We start from the raw sequence: 20017 nt of genomic DNA on the forward strand, positions 1-20017 counted from the left end.
TGATTTTTCAGGTTACATTTGTGGGAGGAGTCAGGACAGCTTTCCAACCAATGATTGGAAAGGAGCGTCACTCATGGAGGAATGGACGAATAAGTGTATTATTATATAGATTTATTGGACATCGGTCCTTGTACCATTAGAGAGGCATTAAAAGAGAGGCTGAGTATGTGGTTGAGCTTGAAAGTGGTTGGAAGTCAATGAAAGATAGTCTGTTGGGAGCTGTTGGTGAGGTATGTGGATGGACAAAAGGACCACCGAGGCACTTGGAAACATGGTGGTGGGATGATTAAGTTGGAAAGAGGATTGACGAGAAGAGGAAGAAGTTCAAGGAGTGGCAGAAGGCGAAGGGTACGGCGGCAGAAAAAGCAGAGCATGAAAATTATAAGGCTGCAAAGAAAGAGGTAGCAAATGTGCAGGAGGCATGTAGGAAAATGCTTGGATTTGGAAGAGGGTCAGAGAACGGTATTTAGGATTGCAAAGCAGATAGCGAAAGAGAGGTGCGATGTGATGGGGTGAGTTACTTGAAAGACGAAGTGGGACAAATCGTTGTGGACCCAGATGGAATTAAAGGAAGATGGAAGAGATATATGGAAATGCTGTTGAATGCAGAGAATGAATGGGATGGCAACATCGAGAGTAAGCCAGTTTTAGGACCGGCAGAGAAGATAACTGAGAAGGAAGTTGAGGAAGCGATAAAAGCAATGAAGATTAGAAAAGCGGGAGGGCCGACGGGAGTTGTGGGAGATATGTTGAAGGCAGCGGGAAGTTGGGGTGTGAAGAGAATGACAGAGATCTGTAATCTGGTGGTGAAAGAAGGCCGCATTCCAGTGGATTGGGAACCGAGTACCCTCGCCCCTCTATACAAGGGGAAAGGTGACCCTCTGGACTGTGGCTCGTATCGAGCGATAAAGGTGTTGGAGAGGAGGATGAGGAAGAAAGTGAAGATCGACAAAATGCAGTTTGGATTTATGCGAGGAAGAGGAACGACAGACGCGCTTTTTATTGTAAGGCAGTTGCAGGAGAAGTACATGGAGAAGAGGAAGAAGTTGTTTCTTAGGTTTGTTGATCTGGAGAAAGCATTCGATAGGGTTCCACGCGAAGTAGTGACATGGGCATTGAGGAAGTTAGGAGTGGAGGAATGGTTGATCAGAGTCGTGATGGCAATGTACGAGAGAGCGTGCACAGCTGTAAGGACGAAGGACGGGAACAGTGGTGAGTTTGAGGTGAAGGTGAGAGTGCATCAGGGGTCGGTACTAAGTCCACCACTATTTGTAGCTGTGATGGAGGTGCAGGCTCAGAATGTAAAGGAGGGTTTACCGTGGGAGTTGTTGTATGTAGATGATCTGGTGTTGTTTGTGGAAAGTATGGATGGACTGAAGGAGAAGATGAAAAAGTGTAAGGAATATATGGAGACAAAAGGTCTGAAGGTGAATATCGGAAAAAATGAAGGTGATGGAAAGTGGTAAAGCATGTGGTGAGGGGGAAAGAACTGGGAAGTGGCCGTGTGCTGTGTGCAGGAAGGGTGTCGGAGTGAACTCCATTCAATGTACAATGTGCGCTGAGTGTGTTCATCAAAGATGTAGTGGTCTGAGAGGATCATTAACCAGTGTGGCAGCTACATTCAAGTGTAAGGTGTGCACAGAGGGAGCTGCAGATGGAGGAAATGTTGAGTTGGATCTTGGAGACGGCGTGAAGCTGGAAGGTGTGAAAACATTTTGCTACCTCGGAGACATGTTGAATGGAGAAGGTGGATCAGACTCGGCAACGGTTGCTGGAGTGAGATGTGCATGGAAGAAGTTTCGGGAACTGAGTGGTGTGCTGACGAAGAGGGGAGTGTCGTTGAAGCTGAAGGGAAAGGTGTATGCTACATGTGTGAGAAGTGTTATGCTTTATGGGAGCGAGACATGGGTAATTAACGTAGAGCAGCAACGAAGGCTGGAAAGGGTGGAAATGCGAATGGTTCAGTGGATGTGTGGATTATCGTTGAGAGAGAGGAAGACTAATAATGAATTGTGAAAGATGATGGGGATAGAGCCTGTGATGGATGCTGTGAAGAGAAACAGGTTGAGATGTTTTGGTCATGTGTTGAGGAAGAATGAAAGTGACTGGTTGAGAAGAATGATGGAAATGAATGTAAAAGGAAGTAGAGGACAGGGAAGACCGAGAAAGACTTGGCTAAAGGTGGTGGAAGAAGAAATTCGGGCAAGGGGGTTAACAAGGGGAGATGCAGAAAATAGGGCAAAATGGAGAAGATTGTCATGGGACCTGCAAGGCTAACCCCCGCTCTAGCAGGGAAAATGGTCTTAAAATGCCTGGAGAATTTACCTTAAATAAAAAAAATTAATAAATTTAAACCTTAAATCCTGGAGTAAAATAGGCTATATTGTTTTTCCAATTTCAGCTTTGGTCTCCAGCATTTTCAGGTTTGGACTCCCGCATAACGTTATTTTCCTGGGTGCCGCACAAACAGCTGCACCGATCGCTGCACGGCTGCACCGATCGGACTCCAACAACCGAATCGAATCGGATTGAATCGGATAAGCTAACAGATCGCTGTCTCCATCGATCTTGCCAAGGCCGTAACACCTATCGGCTCAAAATCCTTTTAACTGTTGACTTGGTAGTTTTTACAATGAAGGAAACACGTATTGGGAATACATACGACATAGCGATTGTGAATGTGACAGGTCTGAGGCATCTTTCGCTTCGCATCGCAGTGACGGCGAGCACCAACATGGCGGCTGTAAGATTAAAATCTGGCTTCAAGCCCCCTCACCACCCAAAGCCTTCAACCAGACATATTAACACACTCCTCCCCCTTCATTCCCGTTCTTCAAAGAAAAGCGGTAAAAATTGTTGTATTGCCATTGCATATCACTCGTAACGGTACCCGCCGTCAGGGCGTGGCTAAAATTGGGAGGCACGATTTAAATAAACATCCGTTAAATATCACACGCAAATCATCAAAATGTAAACAGTATTTTTAGAATCTCAATAAAAAAAAGGCATCACTGTTCATATCGGTAAATATTATTCCATCGTGTTTGAAATCGTAATATCAATTGTACGCTTTTCTTTCGGGAAAAAAATGGAATGATTTTGTACCTCTTCTTCAGCTTAGAACTTCAGGATAGACGACATTGCTGACAAAAGTTCCTTTTCTCTCTTTGAAGTTCTTGGCAAACATTTTTATATTGTCACTGCTGCCAACGCGACGCCATGGCATTATTCATAACATTCATTCATTCATTCATTTATTTAATGATCATTAAACATTATTCTTATGTTCATTAAACATTAATCGTTCATTAAACGATTACGAAAATAAAAACGAAAAACATTATGAAATTACGTTGACACCGTCACATCAAACACCACCGTGAACACAAACATCGTCACAAACGCTACGTTACGTAATTCAAACCGTGAACACATGGAATATTGGAGAGCCCATTGCCCAAACGATTTGTCTTCAAATACTGTTTAGATTTTTATGATTTGCGTGTGATATGATTTAACGGATGTTTATGTAAATCGTTTAAAATAAAAAAAAGCCTTCAATTTCTGATATTTTGCCTTTTCATTTGGGCCTCCCAATTGAAAGCCCCGCCCATAGGGCGGGTACCGTTGCTAGTAATAAGAATCACTGCTCTAACCCACGGGTGGCACGTGGGAGCCCATTCAGTCCAACAAGGAAAATTACTTATTTGGTGAAGGCCTACCTGATTGTGTTTCCGGCATGTGAAAATGCCTTTGGGAAAAGAGACAGGTGGTGAATACTTATCCAATTACGTAATCTGAGGTGGTCAACCGGCGTTGCTCTCTTGGATCTCGGCACTTGGGTAGTTTTTGTGTTACCGAGAGTACTCTCGAAATTGCAATGTTCTCTATGGATTTTTCACTTGTATTTAATACAGCAACAAGCTTGGTGTTGGCTAAACATTTAAGCTGGCTGTCTTAAAATCTTAAGGTCTCGAGTTTGAGCCCCTATTTGGCTGTGAAATAACACCAGGTAGGTTGATTCAGCCTGTCATCCTTCCAAGGTTGGAAAAATGAGTACCGGCTGACTGGAAACAGTGGGAAACTGCATCTGGAGGTAAGTGAGTTAGAGACTGGAAGTTCTGAAGAGGAACTGGAAAACTGAAGAGACTCCAGAGACTGGAGTTCCAGTGAGAAACTGGAAACTGCATCAGCAGCACAACCAGGCTCCCGGCAGTGTTGCAACCACCAGCAGCCACAGGCTGCATGCAAAATAATGGGAATAATAATGACAAGCACAACAACAACGGCAGAAGTTCGAATCCTGTTTCATCTATTGCTTTTTTTTTTTTTTTTTCTTTTTTTTTTTTTACATCTATATATTTTATATTTTATAGATTTATACATTCTATTTTACATTATTGTTGTAACAATTACATATTACATATTTACATATTACATTACATTCTATATTCTACATTTACATCTATATCAATTTATAGATTTATACATATATATCTATATTTATAGATTTACATCTATATACAACATCTATATTTATTTTTGTCTTTTTGCACTTGTTTTTCGTACTCTGTAAAAGCGTCTTTGGGCTTCTTGAAAAGCGCTGTATAAAATAAATGTATTGTGGCGGACACAAAAGCCCACTGGCGTGGTGACATCATTCCACGCACCAAGTGGGCGGTGGCCACGCACCAGGGGTAGGCGTGGCCTCATGATATACACCGGGTGCCCAGCCCGGAACAGTAAAGTGTTACAGTGCAGTCTTACAATAAAGACGTTTATATGTTACCGCTTGTCCGCTTCCTCCTTGCTCACAAGCAGCGCGCGTAACGCCGCGCTTTACTGGTGACCCTCGACGTTGGATCTGCCGTAGCGATCCTTCCGAACACGACGCCATGGCAATGGCGATTAAACTTCCCGAATTTTGGGAGGCCCAGGCCGAGGTCTGGTTCGTTCAAGCCGAAGCCCAGTTTCAGCTTCGGCGCCTCACCAACGACGACCTGCGCTACTGCCATGTCGTCGCCTCCCTCGGGCCCGGCACGGCCGCTCGAGTTGTGTCCGTCCTTCGCCACCCACCGGACGGCCACAAGTACGAGACACTCAAGCGGCTACACCTAGCCACGTTCGGCCTCACGGACGACGCACGTGCCGACCGCCTCCTGGATCTCCCCGAGCTCGGTGAGACGCGCCCGTCGGTCCGAATGGACCATATGCTGTCCCTGTTGGGCGACGAGGCCCCCGGTTCGCTATTCCGGGCGCTTTTCCGTCGCCAACTTCCAGCGCAGGTTCGCCTCGCGTTGGCCGGGACCGGGCTAACGGAACCCCGAGCATTGGCGGCCGAGGCGGACAAGTACTTCGCCGCTTCGGACACGCGGGCGAGCGTTGGCGTGGCCGTCACAGCCTTCGACGCTGATGTTCCACAGCATCATCTTCTACAGCACGCTGATGTTCCACAGCATCATCTTCTACAGCACGCTGATGTTCCACAGCATCATCTTCTACAGCACGCTGATGTTCCACAGCATCATCTTCTACAGCACGCTGTGGTTCAGCAGCATGCTGATACGCACCTCGTGAACGCCGCCACGCCCCGCCCACCGCCGCGGCGAAAACCGCCACCGCGGGGAAACCCGTCGACTCCACCGGCCTGGCGGAGCCAGCCGCGCTCCTCCAGCTCCACCACCTGGTGCCGGTTCCACGCCAAGTTCGGCCACGAAGCTCGGCGGTGTCATCCGCCGTGCTCCTTCAACGGGTCGGGAAATGCCCGGGCCGGCGCTCAATTGTGGCGATGAGCGCCGGCCGTTCGAGCAGCCTGCTGTTCATAACGGACACCTTCTCCGGGCGCCGTTACCTGTGCGACACGGGAGCACAGGTGAGTGTCATTCCCGCCGGCACGTCAGACAAGCACGCCGCGGGTGGGGGCCCCGCGCTGCTTGCCGCGAACGGGACGCCCATCCGTACGTACGGAAAACGCTGCCTCTCTCTGCGGTTTGGAGGGCAGGTTTTCCGATGGACGTTCGTCACCGCCGACGTGCCCATGGCACTGCTTGGCGCGGACTTCCTGTGCGCGAATGGGCTCCTGGTCGACGTCAAGCGCAGACGGCTTGTCCAGGCCGAGACGTTCAGCTCGCTCGCATGTGCGTTGCCCAGCTCAACGAGCGGCTTGCCAAGCGGCTTGCCGAACGATTCGGTTCCGGCCACGTTGGTCTGTACGCTTCCGGCAGCGGACGCATTCACCCGCCTCCTCGCCGGCTTCCCGGCCCTCACGCGGCCCACCTCGGCGGGGGCCGTCAAGCACGGGGTGGCCCATCACATCCCCACCGTCGGGCCACCGGTCTACGCCCGGGCACGCCGCCTCGAGCCGACGAAGCTGGCGGTGGCAAAAGCGGAGTTCGCTACCCTGGAGCGACTCGGCATCGTTCGGCGCTCAGAGAGCGCTTGGGCGTCGCCGCTGCACATCGTGCCGAAGCCCGGCGGGGGATGGCGACCGTGCGGGGACTATCGCCGTCTCAATGACGCCACGACTCCCGACCGCTACCCCGTCCCCCACATTCAGGACTTTTCCGCCCGTTTGGCGGGCAGGTCCTTCTTCTCGAAGGTGGACCTCATACGCGGCTACCATCAGGTCCCCGTCAGGCCGGAGGACGTCCCGAAGACGGCGGTCATCACGCCATTCGGACTCTTCGAGTTCCTGCGCATGCCCTTCGGTCTGAAGAATGCGGCTCAGGCGTTCCAGCGACTGATGGACAGCGTCCTGCGCGACTTGGATTTTGTCTACGTCTACCTGGACGATATCCTCGTCGCCAGCGCATCCCGCGAAAAGCACCTACGCCACCTCCGCACGCTCTTCGAACGCCTGGGCCAGCATGGCCTGATTGTGAACCCCGCAAAGTGCCGGTTCGGCGCCGCCACAATCGATTTTCTGGGGCACCGTGTCACCAGGCACGGCGCCGTCCCCCTGCCGGCCAAGGTGGAGGCGGTGAAGGGGTTTCCGCGCCCCCGCACGATCAGAGGGCTGCAGGAGTTCCTGGGCATGGTGAACTTTTACCATCGGTTCCTGCCCCGTATCGCCCAGCTCCTGCGCCCCCTGCACGAAGCTCTCCGAGGTAAGCCGGGCAAAGGCGACGTTACCTGGACCGAGCAGATGGACACGGCGTTCACGGGCGCGAAGCTCGCCTTGGCTAACGCCACCATGCTCGCGCACCCGGCGCCCGATGCACCGATCGCCCTCACCACCGATGCCTCGGACTACGCGGTGGGCGCGGTGCACGAGCAATGGGTGCGTGGAGCTTGGCAACCGCTGGCGTTCTTTAGCCGGCAGCTTCGCCCGCCCGAACGCCGTTACAGTACCTTCGACCGCGAGTTGCTCGGACTTCACTTGGCGGTCAGGCACTTCCGCCATCTGCTCGAGGGCCGGGCGTTCACTGCCTTCGTCGACCACAAGCCGCTGATCTTCGCGATGGGCAAGGTCACCGAGCCGTGGTCGGCCCGGCAGCAGCGTCACCTCTCGGCCGTGTCCGAGTACACGACGGACATCCAGCACGTCGCGGGGAAGGACAACCCGGTGGCGGATTGCCTTTCCCGGGCCGTCGCCCACGCAGTCCACCTCGGCATCGACTATGCCCGGATGGCAGCGGACCAGGCCGCTGACCCCGACGTCCAGGCCTTGCGGACCGCCGTCACGGGCCTCCGCGTCACCGAGGTGCCGTTCGACGGCGCGGGGGCGGCCCTCTTGTGCGACGTCTCCCTCGGGCGTCCTCGCCCCATTGTGCCCGCGGGCTGGCAGCGCCAGGTGTTTGACGCCATCCACGGCCTGTCCCACCCGGGCGCGAGGGCCTCCCAAAGGCTGATCGCCGACAAGTTCGTCTGGCATGGCCTCCGGAAGGCCGTCCGCGGCTGGGCCAGGACGTGCCTCGCGTGCCAGCGCGCCAAGGTGCACCGGCACACCCAGGCCCGTTGGCCCCGTTCACGGTGCCGGAACGCCGGTTTGACCACGTCCACGTGGACCTGGTGGGACCTCTGCCCCCCTCGCGGGGTTTCACCTACGTCCTCACCATGGTGGACCGCACCACCCGGTGGCCGGAGGCCGTGCCCTTGGCGTCGACAACGGCGGCCGATGTCGCGCAGGCTTTCATCGCCACCTGGGTCGCCCGGTTCGGCGCCCCCTCAGACATCTCATCCGACCGCGGCCCCCAGTTCACCTCGGAGCTCTGGGGGGCGGTTGCGCAGGGGCTCGGGGTCCGGCTGCACCGAACCACGGCCTACCACCCCCAGGCTAACGGCCTGTGTGAGCGATTTCACCGCTCATTGAAGGCCGCGCTCCGGGCCACCCTCCGCGACGGCGGCTGGGTCGACAGGCTCCCCTGGGTCCTGCTGGGCCTCCGGACGGCGCCCAAGGAGGAGTTGGTCTTCGGGCAACCGCTGCGGGTGCCGGGCGAGTTCCTCCCCGACTCCACGGCACCATGGCCCGCGGCACAGCAGCGCTCCGCTCTGCAAGAGACCGCCCAGAGGTTCGCCCCGGTGCCAACGGCATGCCACGGGCACCCACCGACGCACGTCGCCCCGGAGCTTCGCACGGCGGAGTACGTCTTCGTCCGCCACGATGCCCATCGGACACCACTGCGGCCCCCGTACGACGGGCCTTTCCGCGTGCTGGAGACCGGGGCGAAGCACTTCACCCTGGACATCGGCGGTACTCCTGACCGCGTTTCGGTAGACCGCCTCAAGCCGGCCCACCTCGATGTGGACCATCCACCGCCAGTGGCCCGACCCCCACATCGGGGCCGCCCTCCTGCGGGCGGACCCCCGGCACCGCCCAGCCCCGCCGCCACGGCGCCCCCCGGTCCTGCACCCATCCCAGGGGCAGCCAGGGGCATCCCACCTGGTATCCCTGCACCCCGGACGCCGCCGATCGCCAGGGGGCGCTTCGGCCGGGTCATTCGTCTGCCCCGCAAACTGGCCCTCCAGGTGCGCGGGAATTCTGGGGGGGCGCTTGTGGCGGACACAAAAGCCCACTGGCGTGGTGACATCATTCCACGCACCAAGTGGGCGGTGGCCACGCACCAGGGGTAGGCGTGGCCTCATGATATACACCGGGTGCCCAGCCCGGAACAGTAAAGTGTTACAGTGCAGTCTTACAATAAAGACGTTTATATGTTACCGCTTGTCCGCTTCCTCCTTGCTCACAAGCAGCGCGCGTAACGCCGCGCTTTAGTATTATTATTATTATTATTATTGTTATTTCCTCCTTTTTTTTGTTGTTTACTTAAGAGTTTCTTCATGAGCCAGGATAAGAATAAAGAACTGTTAAGGCATATTGGATGCGTTTGTTACGTGATTGTACAAGCCTTTACCTCTTCTTCAGGTGGAGAATTGGAATCCTTTGACAGACACCGTTCCTATCCACGCATGGATTCATCCTTGGCTGCCGTTAATGGGGCCCACGAGGCTCGAGCCACTGTACGCACCCATCCGGCAAAAGCTCGGCAATGCCCTACAGCGCTGGCACCCGAGCGACCCTTCAGCGAAGCTCATCCTTCGGCCGTGGAAGGAGGTTTTCTCTGCCGGCAGTTGGGAAGCCTTCACGGTGAAGCACATCCTACCTAAGCTTGGTGCGTTTGCCACTATTTGTCGTACCTCATTCATTTCTTCATGCTTTGATGCACGATTTTTCAAACATAGAGGCCAAGTGCACAGCTTTTATTTTTCTTGTTTGCTTATTTTTACATTTTGAATCAACCTTTCTTTTCTTTTTAAAAAAATCATTATTTCCCTTTAACTCCAAAAGGTGCACCTCCTCCTGTTGAATTTTAATGATAATTATGACGTCATTGGTCACGTGGTACAGGCGCCATTTTAGAAAAACCGAAAAAAAAACTTTGCACCTCTATATCTCCGAAAGCGCTGCATAGAAAAAATTGGACATGGCTCATTGTAAAGAACCTTACATGGGGAATAACATATGTTAATGATGATGTCATAGGTGCCTCCATTATGATGTCATAATTCAACAAGTACAAAACTTCATCCGATCAAGATGAAATTTCTTGAGTGTCATCTATGGACAAAACGGTGGATAAAAAAAAAGATTACGTCATCAGCCACGTGTTTTGGCCGCCATATTTGTTTTAACTCAAAAGCCTTAAAACCACTAAAAACACGTCCTGGTGAGGGTCTGCAATCTCTGATTGCTCTTTCTTGTTTCTTCTTGTTTTTATCACCGAAGGAAGCATAATGGAAAGGAAGTTGTTCAAAGGATTTAAAATCGTCACTTGATTATCTATATCTAAATAACCGAACTGTGGTTTTTGGTTGGATGGACAGACTATGTATTAGTAAATGGGTGGGTGGACCATTGAAGGACTGCCTTACACCCATTGGCTGGACAGCTGGCCTGACTCCACCCCACTCCTGAAAAAAGAAATCATACCTCTGGCATTTTGCTGCTCTGTTAGGCCCAATATATATTCAGAAGTGTTATATTCATGATTGCAATGTCTTCCCTATAGGTTTTCTCTTAAGTGCGAAAAAATCAAAAGCGACTGTTAAAAGCATCATAGGTTTCATGATGCCCATCGGCGTCACATGCGTTTTATGGCACAGTTTGTGTAGGCCCCAGGGCTTCAAGCCCTCCGGCCTGTAGGATAATTCCTTCATGGCCCAGGGGATTGGAATATATCAAAGCTATATAAACAACAACAACAACAACAGGCATTTTAAGGCCATTTTCCCTGCTAGAGTGGGGTTTAGCCTTGCGGTCCCCATGACAATCTTCTCCATTTTGCCCCATTTTCTGCATCTCCCCTTGTTAACCCCCTTGCCTGCATTTCTTCTTCCACCATCTTTAGCCAAGTCTTTCTCGGTCTTCCCCATCCTCTACTTCCTTTGACATTCATTTCCATCACTCTTCTCAACCAGTCACTTTCATCCTTCCTCAACACATGACCAAACCATCTCAACCTGTTTCTCTTCACAGCATCAATGACAGGCTCTATTCCCATCATGTTTCACAAATCATCATTTGTCTTCCTCTCTCTCAACGATACTCCACACATCCACCGAACCATGAGCATTTCCACGCTTTACAGCCTTCGTTGCTGCTCTACGTTCATTACCCATGTCTCGCTCCCATAAATCATAACACTTCTCACACATTTCCTTTGTGGTTTCACCACCTTTCCCTTCAGCTTCAACGAAACTCCCCTTCTCATCAGCACGCGACTCAGTTCCCGAAACTTCTTCCATGCACATCTCACTCTAGCAACCGTTGCCGAGTCTGTTCCACCTTCTCCATTCAGCATGTCTCCGAGGTAGCAAAATGTTTTCACACCTTCCAACTTCACGCCGTCTCCAAGATCCAACTCAACATTTCCTCCATCTGCAGCTCCCTCTGTGCACACCTTACATTTCAATGTAGCTGCCACACTGGTTAATGACCCTCTCAGACCACTACATTTTTGATGAACCCACTCAGCACACATTGTACATTGAATGGAGTTCACTCCGACACCCTTCCTGCACACAGCACAGGGCCACTTCCCAGTTCTTTCCACCTCACCACATGCTTTACCACTTGCCATCACCTTCGTCTTTCCTATATTCACCTTCAGACCTTTTGTCTCCATGCATTCCTTCCACTTGTTCATATTTTCCTTCAGTCCATCCATACTTTCCGCAATCAACACCAGATCATCTGCATACAACAACTCCCACGGTAAACCCTCCTTTACGTTCTGAGCCAGCACCTCCATCACAGCTACAAATAGTAGAGGACTTAGTACCGACCCCTGATGCACTCCCACCCTCACCTCAAACTCACCACTGTTCCCGTCCTTCGTCCTTACAGCTGTGCGCGCTCTTTTGTACATTGCCATCACTACTCTGATCAACCATTCCTCCACTCCTAACTTCCTCAATGCCCATGTCAGTACTTCGCTTGGAACCCTATCGAATGCTTTCTCCTTATCAACAAACCGAAGAACAACTTCTTCCTCTTCTCCATGTACTTCTCCTGCAACTGCCTTACAATAAAAAGCACGTCTGTCGTTCCTCTTCCTGGCATAAATCCAAACTGCATTTCGTCGATCTTCACTTTCTTCCTTATCCTCCTCTCCAACACCCTTTCCAATACCTTCATTCCATGCTCCAATAACTTTATCGCTCGATACGAGCCACAGTCCAGAGGGTCACCTTTCCCCTTGTATAGAGGGACGAGGGTACTCAGTTTCCAATATGTATAGTTCCCAAAGCTATATAAACACGATGTTTTATATATGCACGTAAGCAAGAGCCATGTTTTGCCTTCATTACATAACCCGAGTTGTTTTTTCCGAGGCATCGAGCAATCACACCAGCATTCTTTGCTTACACATCACCCACATTTTTTTTTCGGGAGCAATTGAGGATGTGCTTTTTGGGCATAGCACATCAAACACATCCTGCCCAACGTTTTGACCCATTCACGCTTAGAATCCCGCATTCCCGTTTTGATTGTGGTAACAGTAAGTATCTGGCTCGGCTCACTTTCCGCCTATCAACATAACTTAAATGAAGGAAGTTCTGCAGTAGATGGATGATTTTTTTTTTTTCTATCAGCATAATTTATAAAGTAACTGATAGAATATTATGGCTTGCGAACTTGGCTTGCGAACTTGTCTTGCGAACTTGTCTTGCGAACTTGTCTTGCGAACTTGGATTGCAAACTTGTCTTGCGAACTTGTCTTGCGAACTTGTCTTGCGAACTTGTCTTGCGAACTTGAATTGCGAACTTGAATTGCGAACTTGGATTGCGAACTTGGCTTGCGAACTTGCGAACCTGGCTTGTGAACTTCACTTGTGAACTTGCGAACTTCACTTGTGAACTTGCGAACTTCGCTTGTGAACTTGCGAACTTCGCTTGTGAACTTGCGAACTTGCAAACTTGGCTTGTGAACTTGAGAACTTGGCTTGTGAACTTGAGAACTTGGCTTGTGAACTTGAGAACTTGGATTGCGAGCTTGGCTTGAGAACTTGGATTGCGAACTTGGCTTGCAAACTTGTGAACTTGGCTTGTGAACTTTTTTTTTTTTTTTTTTTTTTTTTGTATACAAGATCGAGGCTCGTGAAAGAGCGAACATTAATCACACAGAAAGACAAACAGACACACAAAACAAATAACATCGGGAGCGGTAGACAAGATGGGGAGAGAGGGGGAAGGACACAAACACAACATTTGAGAGCAGGGAACGAGAGACATGGAGACATCGAGAGAACTGTGGGAGGGAGAGGGCTTTGGGGCGGAGGCATGGGAAGGGGGGGGGGGTGGGAGAGGTATAAAACATATGGACACTGCCAAGACTTCCAGGAAAGAAGTTGGAATTTCAAACAAGGTGGATCTGGGGTGAATTAGTGGGGGTAGAAAAGATCAAGGTTTTGGATGGGGGAAGATAAGAGATGGTGGTGAACAACAGCTGTTTTGAAGACCTGGAGGGAGGAGTGTGATTGAAGTGAGTGTGGGAGTTTGTTCCAGAGGCGGGAGAAAAGAGGAATGAAAGAGTGAAGGTGAGCAGAGAGCCGAGATTTGAGAACTTGGCTTGCGAGCTTGGCTTGCGAACTTGGCTTGCGAACTTGCGAACATGGCTTGTGAACTTGCGAACTTGGCTTGTGAACTTGCGAACTTGGCTTGTGAACTTGCGAACTTGGCTTGTGAACGTGCGAATTTGGCTTGTGAACTTGCGAACTTGGCTTGTGAACTTGGCTTGCGAACTTGGCTTGTGAACTTGCGAACCTGGCTTGTGAACTTGCAAACTTGGCTTGCGAACTTGGCTTGCGAACGGAAAGCATGGCTTGCTTACATATAAATGTTTTATTTGCCATTTGAAGTTTCGTTATCACTTTGAAAATAAATATATTTCTAAAATAATCATACTTTTCTTTATGAAACGAAAGCAAATCCACAAGCCTGTGAGTTTATATTACAGACTTGGCATTTAATATGGAATATATTTTTTTTTTTTCTTGACTTGGGTTTACTTTCTGAACTCAGTATATCAATCTGGTGAGTTTCTTTTACCCTTCGGTGATGTCTTTGTTGAAAGAACCATGTCAGTGATTGTCTTTCGCAGCAAGAAGTCAATAACAGGATTATATCACAGGTGGCGTGACAAAATGTAAGGACAGGTACATTTGACGATTGGCTTCACAATCGGGTATATAAGGGTTGTTGCGTTCTGTATTAGTGGAAAACAACTGCTGCACGTCCACAAAAGTTATTGCCGCTTCCTCTGGATATGGTCCGTCAACTTGACAATGCTGTTTGTCATGGAGTGGTGGCTTTACGAAATTCTGGCATGAAACAGCGTGCTATTGCTCGGCAGTATGGCATCACTCAAGGTCAGGTGTCAAAGATCCTGAAACGAAATGCTCAGTGGGGTGTCCCTACTCCAATACCGAGGCCAGGACGTCCACGTAGAACCACAAGGAGAGATGATCGCCAGCTGCACCGGTTAGTCTGCAATGGCCGTACCAAGTCAGCTAATCGGCTTAGGGCTGAGTGGCAGCAACTGACAAATGTGCCTGTATCCAGAAGGCTAGTCAACCAACGACTGGTTCAAGCAGGCTATCGTGCCAGGCGTCCCCTGAGAAAGCCACGCCTGACCAGACAACACAGCCAGCGCCGATTGCAGTGGGCCAGAGAGCACCGTCAATGGCAGCCAGGACACTGGAATCACGTGACCTTCAGTGACGTTTCTCGAGCATAATCTAGGAATAAATTAGTGGAGAAAAAATAGTAATGATGACGTCATCGATCACGTGCTTCGGCCGCCATATTTGTTTTAACACAAAAGCCTTAAGAACCACTGAAAATACATCCTGGCGAGGGTTTGCAATCTCTGATGGCACTTTCTTGTTGTTCTTGTGGTTAAGGTAATATGTCATGTGGAAGTTCTGTTTGTTGGAAAATGGCGGTTTACTGCTCCAAACAATCAGATTTTCGTCAACGAGATTTATTTGGTGATGGGAACTGTTTATTTTCAAGTCTCGCTTTATTGGTGGAGAGTGATGAGAACACTCATGTTGCACTGCGACAGAAAACTGTTCATCATGTGTGCATGTTTTGGGACCAGTTCTCGGGGTTTTTCTCTGTGGTTTTCCCTGGGTTCTTCTTGGGGGTTTGTTGCAGGGTTGGTTGATCCATATGGTCCAGATAGTATGCCACAGTGTGTAGTTACAAGAGAACAGTATTGGGCATACATGGGGCAAATCCAAGCTCTCAGGATGTTTGCTACCACGACAGCAATATTGTCACGTCTGAGTTCTGTGAAACACAGTATACCTCAGCGCCGGGACCTTTCATCCCGAAAGATGGTCCAAATGGTATTTTATTGCAATGTTCAGTAATTCTACAACTTTGCTGTTCCCCAGGGTTCATTCAAATGAGCTGAAATTACTGCACGGATCGGAGATAGCTCGAACACCTTTTCTTACATTTTAAAGGGTTTAATTGTAAAGAAAAGTACAGGGGAGAGCATAAACAAGACGCTATGATACACGGTACAAACCAAGCTCATCAGAAGACACAAAGAAGTATATGGGAACATACAGAACATACAGAAAAAACCTAACCCACTCTAGGCGCTACAGATCACACTTGTACAATAAGATAAGAATACAGATAAGATAAGAATACTTGGCTTGCGAACTTTGCAACAAGCAAAGCAAGTTCTTCAAGTTGAACTTCAAGTTAAAATTATGAACTTCTTCAAGTTCTCTTTGTCTACGATACGCAGGATGGATGCAGGACTCTGGAGCCCATTTTAGAAACCAGGTGCGATAGGAGAGTTAGTGACGAAGTCAGTCCAAAGATGAAGTGAAACTGCCACAAGCAGCAGCAGCAGCGAGTAGCACCCAAGATGCAGAAATCCAAACAGCATGATGAAGTGAATCAGCCATGAAGAAGGCCAGTGACAATCAGCCCCTCCACCAGGCCTTGTGGCCACCTTTGTCCTTTTCAAACGATGCCTTCTGGTCTGCCCTGTCTTCTGTCCAGGCCCTTCTTCTGCCTCCTCTAAGCAAGGTGGATGCCTCCCTTCACTAAAGACAGGGTGATACCAGCTTGGGTCAATCCCAAAACGACACAAATGTCTTGCATCATAAGATCCTCTGTGAACAACTTGCTCAGCCTCCTTCCACAAGAGACCTCCTCTATCTCCTGGTCTGGGTTCTCTTCTTCCTCCTTGGCGGAATTCTTCTCTGGGCCGGCACCAATAAAAATAAATGTACATTGCCATTTGTGGCTCCACAGCACACTGCGCTGCCATGCCCAGCACACACTGGTCAGAGAGATCATAATCGGTCTAGTCACACACATGTGACACATGTGCCTCCGCGATGGGAAGTCCTCACATAGCCCCGCCCACAAACGAGGTGTTTACAAAACAAAATTAATGCCTACCGTATCTATAAATTACATACACTGCTTCAGCGTCATGGGTTGCAAATGACTTACATGGGCAGGTCGAACACATACAACACACAGAATATACTACATTTACCACAGTCTAGCTATGGATACCCCCTTTGCACGTAACAATCTCTACTATGAGAGCCGTTTGTGTGTGTCTGTGCTTCGCTATTTTTCTCAGAGATTTCAAAGGTTCTTCAGAGAGTGTTTTTAAAAAACGTCAGTGAGTGTTGTCTCCATGCCATCCTGTTATTCTTGTACCCATCTGTAATATGCTTGTGAAGCCATTCAATAAGGTTCATTATAAATACTAGGGCATGCCCGTACTATATATATATCTAAAATTATATCCCCCCCCTCTATTTACATGAAATGGTTTGGTCCAAAGCGAACGGCTTGCGAGTACGGTGACAATCCCCCCCCCTCTATTTACATGAAATGGTTTGGTCCAAAGCGAACGGCTTGCGAGTACGGTGACAATCCCCCCCCTCTATTTACATGAAATGGTTTGGTCCAAAGCGAACGGCTTGCGAGTACGGTGACAATCCCCCCCCCTATATTTACATGAAATGGTTTGGTCCAAAGCGAACGGCTTGCGAGTACGGTGACAATCCCCCCCCCCTCTATTTACATGAAATTTTTTGGTCCAAAGCGAACGGCTTGCGGAGTTTGGTAAAGAAATCGCCATAGCATGCACAAACGCGCAGGAAAGCGAAAGAATCGCAAATTAGTTTTAATTAGTTTTAAAACATCGTTTAACGCCAACATAGCGGCAACATAGTTTGCCAACGTGAAATAAATGAATACGCTCTCAAATGTGCCGTCCGAGGCAGAGTCTGTTCGCCACGTTCGGCACACGTGATAGCTCGCTGCTCTCTGATTGCTTGAATCGTTTTTTGGACATAGCTCGGTAACTACTTGTCCGATTAATATGAAACGTTGAAAAGGCACATCCTCGGGTCCCCAGCAATATACCTGGCAAGTTGCAAGTATATCGGACCGGTAGTTGTCGCGAAACAGCGGTCACAGACAAACACACAGACACACACACAGACACACAGACACACAGAGATTACTGGAATTATAGACTAGGGCATGCCCGTACGTGGGTGCAATGCCCGTACGTGGGTACGTGGGTGCGAGTACGGTGACAATCCCCCCCCCCCCCTCTATTTACATGAAATGGTTTGGTCCATGAAATGTTTTGGTCCATTCGCAACGCCAAAGCGAACGGCGAACGCTTTACATGAAATGGTTTGGTCCATGAAATGTTTTGGTCCATTCGCAACGCCAAAGCGAACGGCGAACGGCTTGCGAGTACAGTGACAATCCCCCCCCTCTATTTACATGAAATGGTTTTAATTAGTTTTAAAACATAGTTTAACGCCAACATAGCGGCAACATAGTTTGCCAACGTGAAATAAATGAATACGCTCTCAAATGTGCCGTCCGAGGCAGAGTGTGTTCGCCACGTTCGGCACACGCGATAGCTCGCTGCTCTCTGATTGGTTGAATCGTTTTTTGGACATAGCTCGGTAAGTACTTGTCCGATTAATATGAAACCTTGAAAAGGCACATCCTCGGGTCCCCAGCAATATACCTGGCAAGTTTCAAGTATATCGGACCGGTAGTTGTCGAGAAACAGCGGTCACAGACAAACATACATACAAACATACATACAAACATACACACAGAGATTACTGGAATTATAGATAGATGCCAAGTTTTTTTTTTTTTTTTTTTGTTTATAAATATGCCAAGTGTTCATTATAAATTATAAATAACCCTGGTGTTGGGCTAGCGGCTAGGGTGCCGGCTTAGGATCCTAGGATCCTGGGTTCGAATCCCGGTCGATCGCTGAATTAACGCCAGGGGGGTTGACTCAGCCTGTCATCCCTCTGAGGTCGGCTAATTGAGCACCAGTTCACTGGTAATTCCCTGTTTGTCGTTAAAGGCGGCAAAAAGGGTTGGCGTCAGGAAGGGCATCCGGCCGTAAAACATTGCTTCAAAAAGGGGACCAAAAAACAACAACAACCATGGTTCCCGAAAAAGGCCAACCCCCGCTTTGCGGGGAAAAATGGCCTCTAAAGGTGGTTATTTTTTTTTTTTTTATAAATATGCCAAGTCTGGTGTTGGCTTAATGGTTAAGGTAGGGTCTTGAGTTTGAGACCTTGGCGTGCCATTATATGACATCAGGTGGGTTGACTCGGCCTGTCATCCTTCCGAGGTCAGAAAAATGACGACCAGCTTACTGGACTGCATCAGTGGCACAGCGGTACCCCCTGGAATGATGCAACCAGCAGCCACAGGCTGCATACAAAATAATAATATAAATATGCTAAGCTTATCGGCACAAGAAAATGCATCTACAACACCTCCAAGCATGTCAGAGAATTTATTTCCCTGGAAGATGTTTTCATGATGTACCAGACATAGTACCAAGTTTAGCTTTACCCTTTTCCACCCCACCCCCACCACAGATTTGTGCCTTGCAGACTTCCTAATAAACCCCCACCAGCAACATCTGGACCCTTTCCGTTGGGTGATGGACTGGGAAGGAATGCTGTCCATCTCTAGCCTCGTGTCCCTACTCGACAAACGATTCTTCCCAAAATGGCTGCAGGTTGGTGCGACAAGGAGGGCTTGTGTAGGATCAACGGTTCGGGTTGAGGAGGGGATAAAAATGTTGTTTTTTTACATGTCCAATCATTCCTACTATGTTTGTCACTTCATAAGTTAATCGTTCTTGACCTTTAAATTTCCGTGAGTCATTTAGGTTTTTGTTTTTGTCCATTTCAATGTGGCGATTTGCTTGTTCCCATCTTCTTTGTTGTTCCCATCTGAACACAACTCATGGATTCTGGGATGCCATGTACTTGTCTTTGTCTATTTTCCATCAGGGTACTTATAACGACAGTGAAAGGGTTAATTTCTCTCTCTCTCTCTCTCTCTCTCTCTCTCTCTCTCTCTCTCTCTCTCTCTCTCTCTCTCTCTCTCTCTCTCTCTCTCTCTCTCTGTCTCTCTGTCTCTCTGTCTCTCTGTCTCTCTGTCTCTCTGTCTCTCTGTCTCTCTGTCTCTCTGTCTCTCTGTCTCTCTGTCTCTCTGTCTCTCTCTGTCTCTCTCTGTCTCTCTCTGTCTCTCTCTGTCTCTCTCTCTCTCTCTCTCTCTCTCTGTCTCTCTCTGTCTCTCTCTGTCTCTCTCTGTCTCTCTCTGTGTCTCTCTCTCTCTCTGTGTCTCTCTCTCTGTCTCCCTCTCCCAATTGGTAATTTCCGGGTTTTCCGTATGTCACGTCATTTCCGAGATTTGCGTAAATGACTGATACTACAATACAAATATTGATGGAGACTTTATATTTCAGGTTATCGTTGCGTTTCATTTGTGAAAATTCAGTTCAGCTACATGTGAAACCAGTGTAATAAAAGCTTACCCGTTGACACTGAGTGGTTTCGGGCTTTTATCCCCGTCTGCGCAGCCATTGTGAGATACGATCATAATTGGTAGGTTTGTATCGTGCCGGCATGGTAGATCACGTGATCATACCTTCAATAATGTGGTTCTGTAAATTGCGCATCGGGC

General features: G+C 49.2%; 1 protein-coding gene across 2 annotated transcripts in view; it reads left to right on the forward strand.

Moving 5' to 3' along the window:
• The window catches only part of TFIP11 (tuftelin interacting protein 11), a 33014-nt gene that overhangs the window by 11012 nt on the left and 1985 nt on the right, over positions 1 to 20017 (forward strand). For both annotated transcript variants that reach the window (XM_068135231.2, XM_068135232.2), the window contains exons 10-11: positions 9365 to 9611; positions 18922 to 19064. In XM_068135231.2, the coding sequence (XP_067991332.1) occupies positions 9365 to 9611; positions 18922 to 19064 (390 nt within the window). The remainder of the gene's footprint in view (positions 1 to 9364; positions 9612 to 18921; positions 19065 to 20017) is intronic.

The sequence above is a fragment of the Myxine glutinosa genome, chromosome 14 (genome assembly GCF_964187855.1).
Source record: "Myxine glutinosa chromosome 14, kmMyxGlut1.1, whole genome shotgun sequence".
Classification (NCBI taxonomy): domain Eukaryota; kingdom Metazoa; phylum Chordata; class Myxini; order Myxiniformes; family Myxinidae; genus Myxine; species Myxine glutinosa.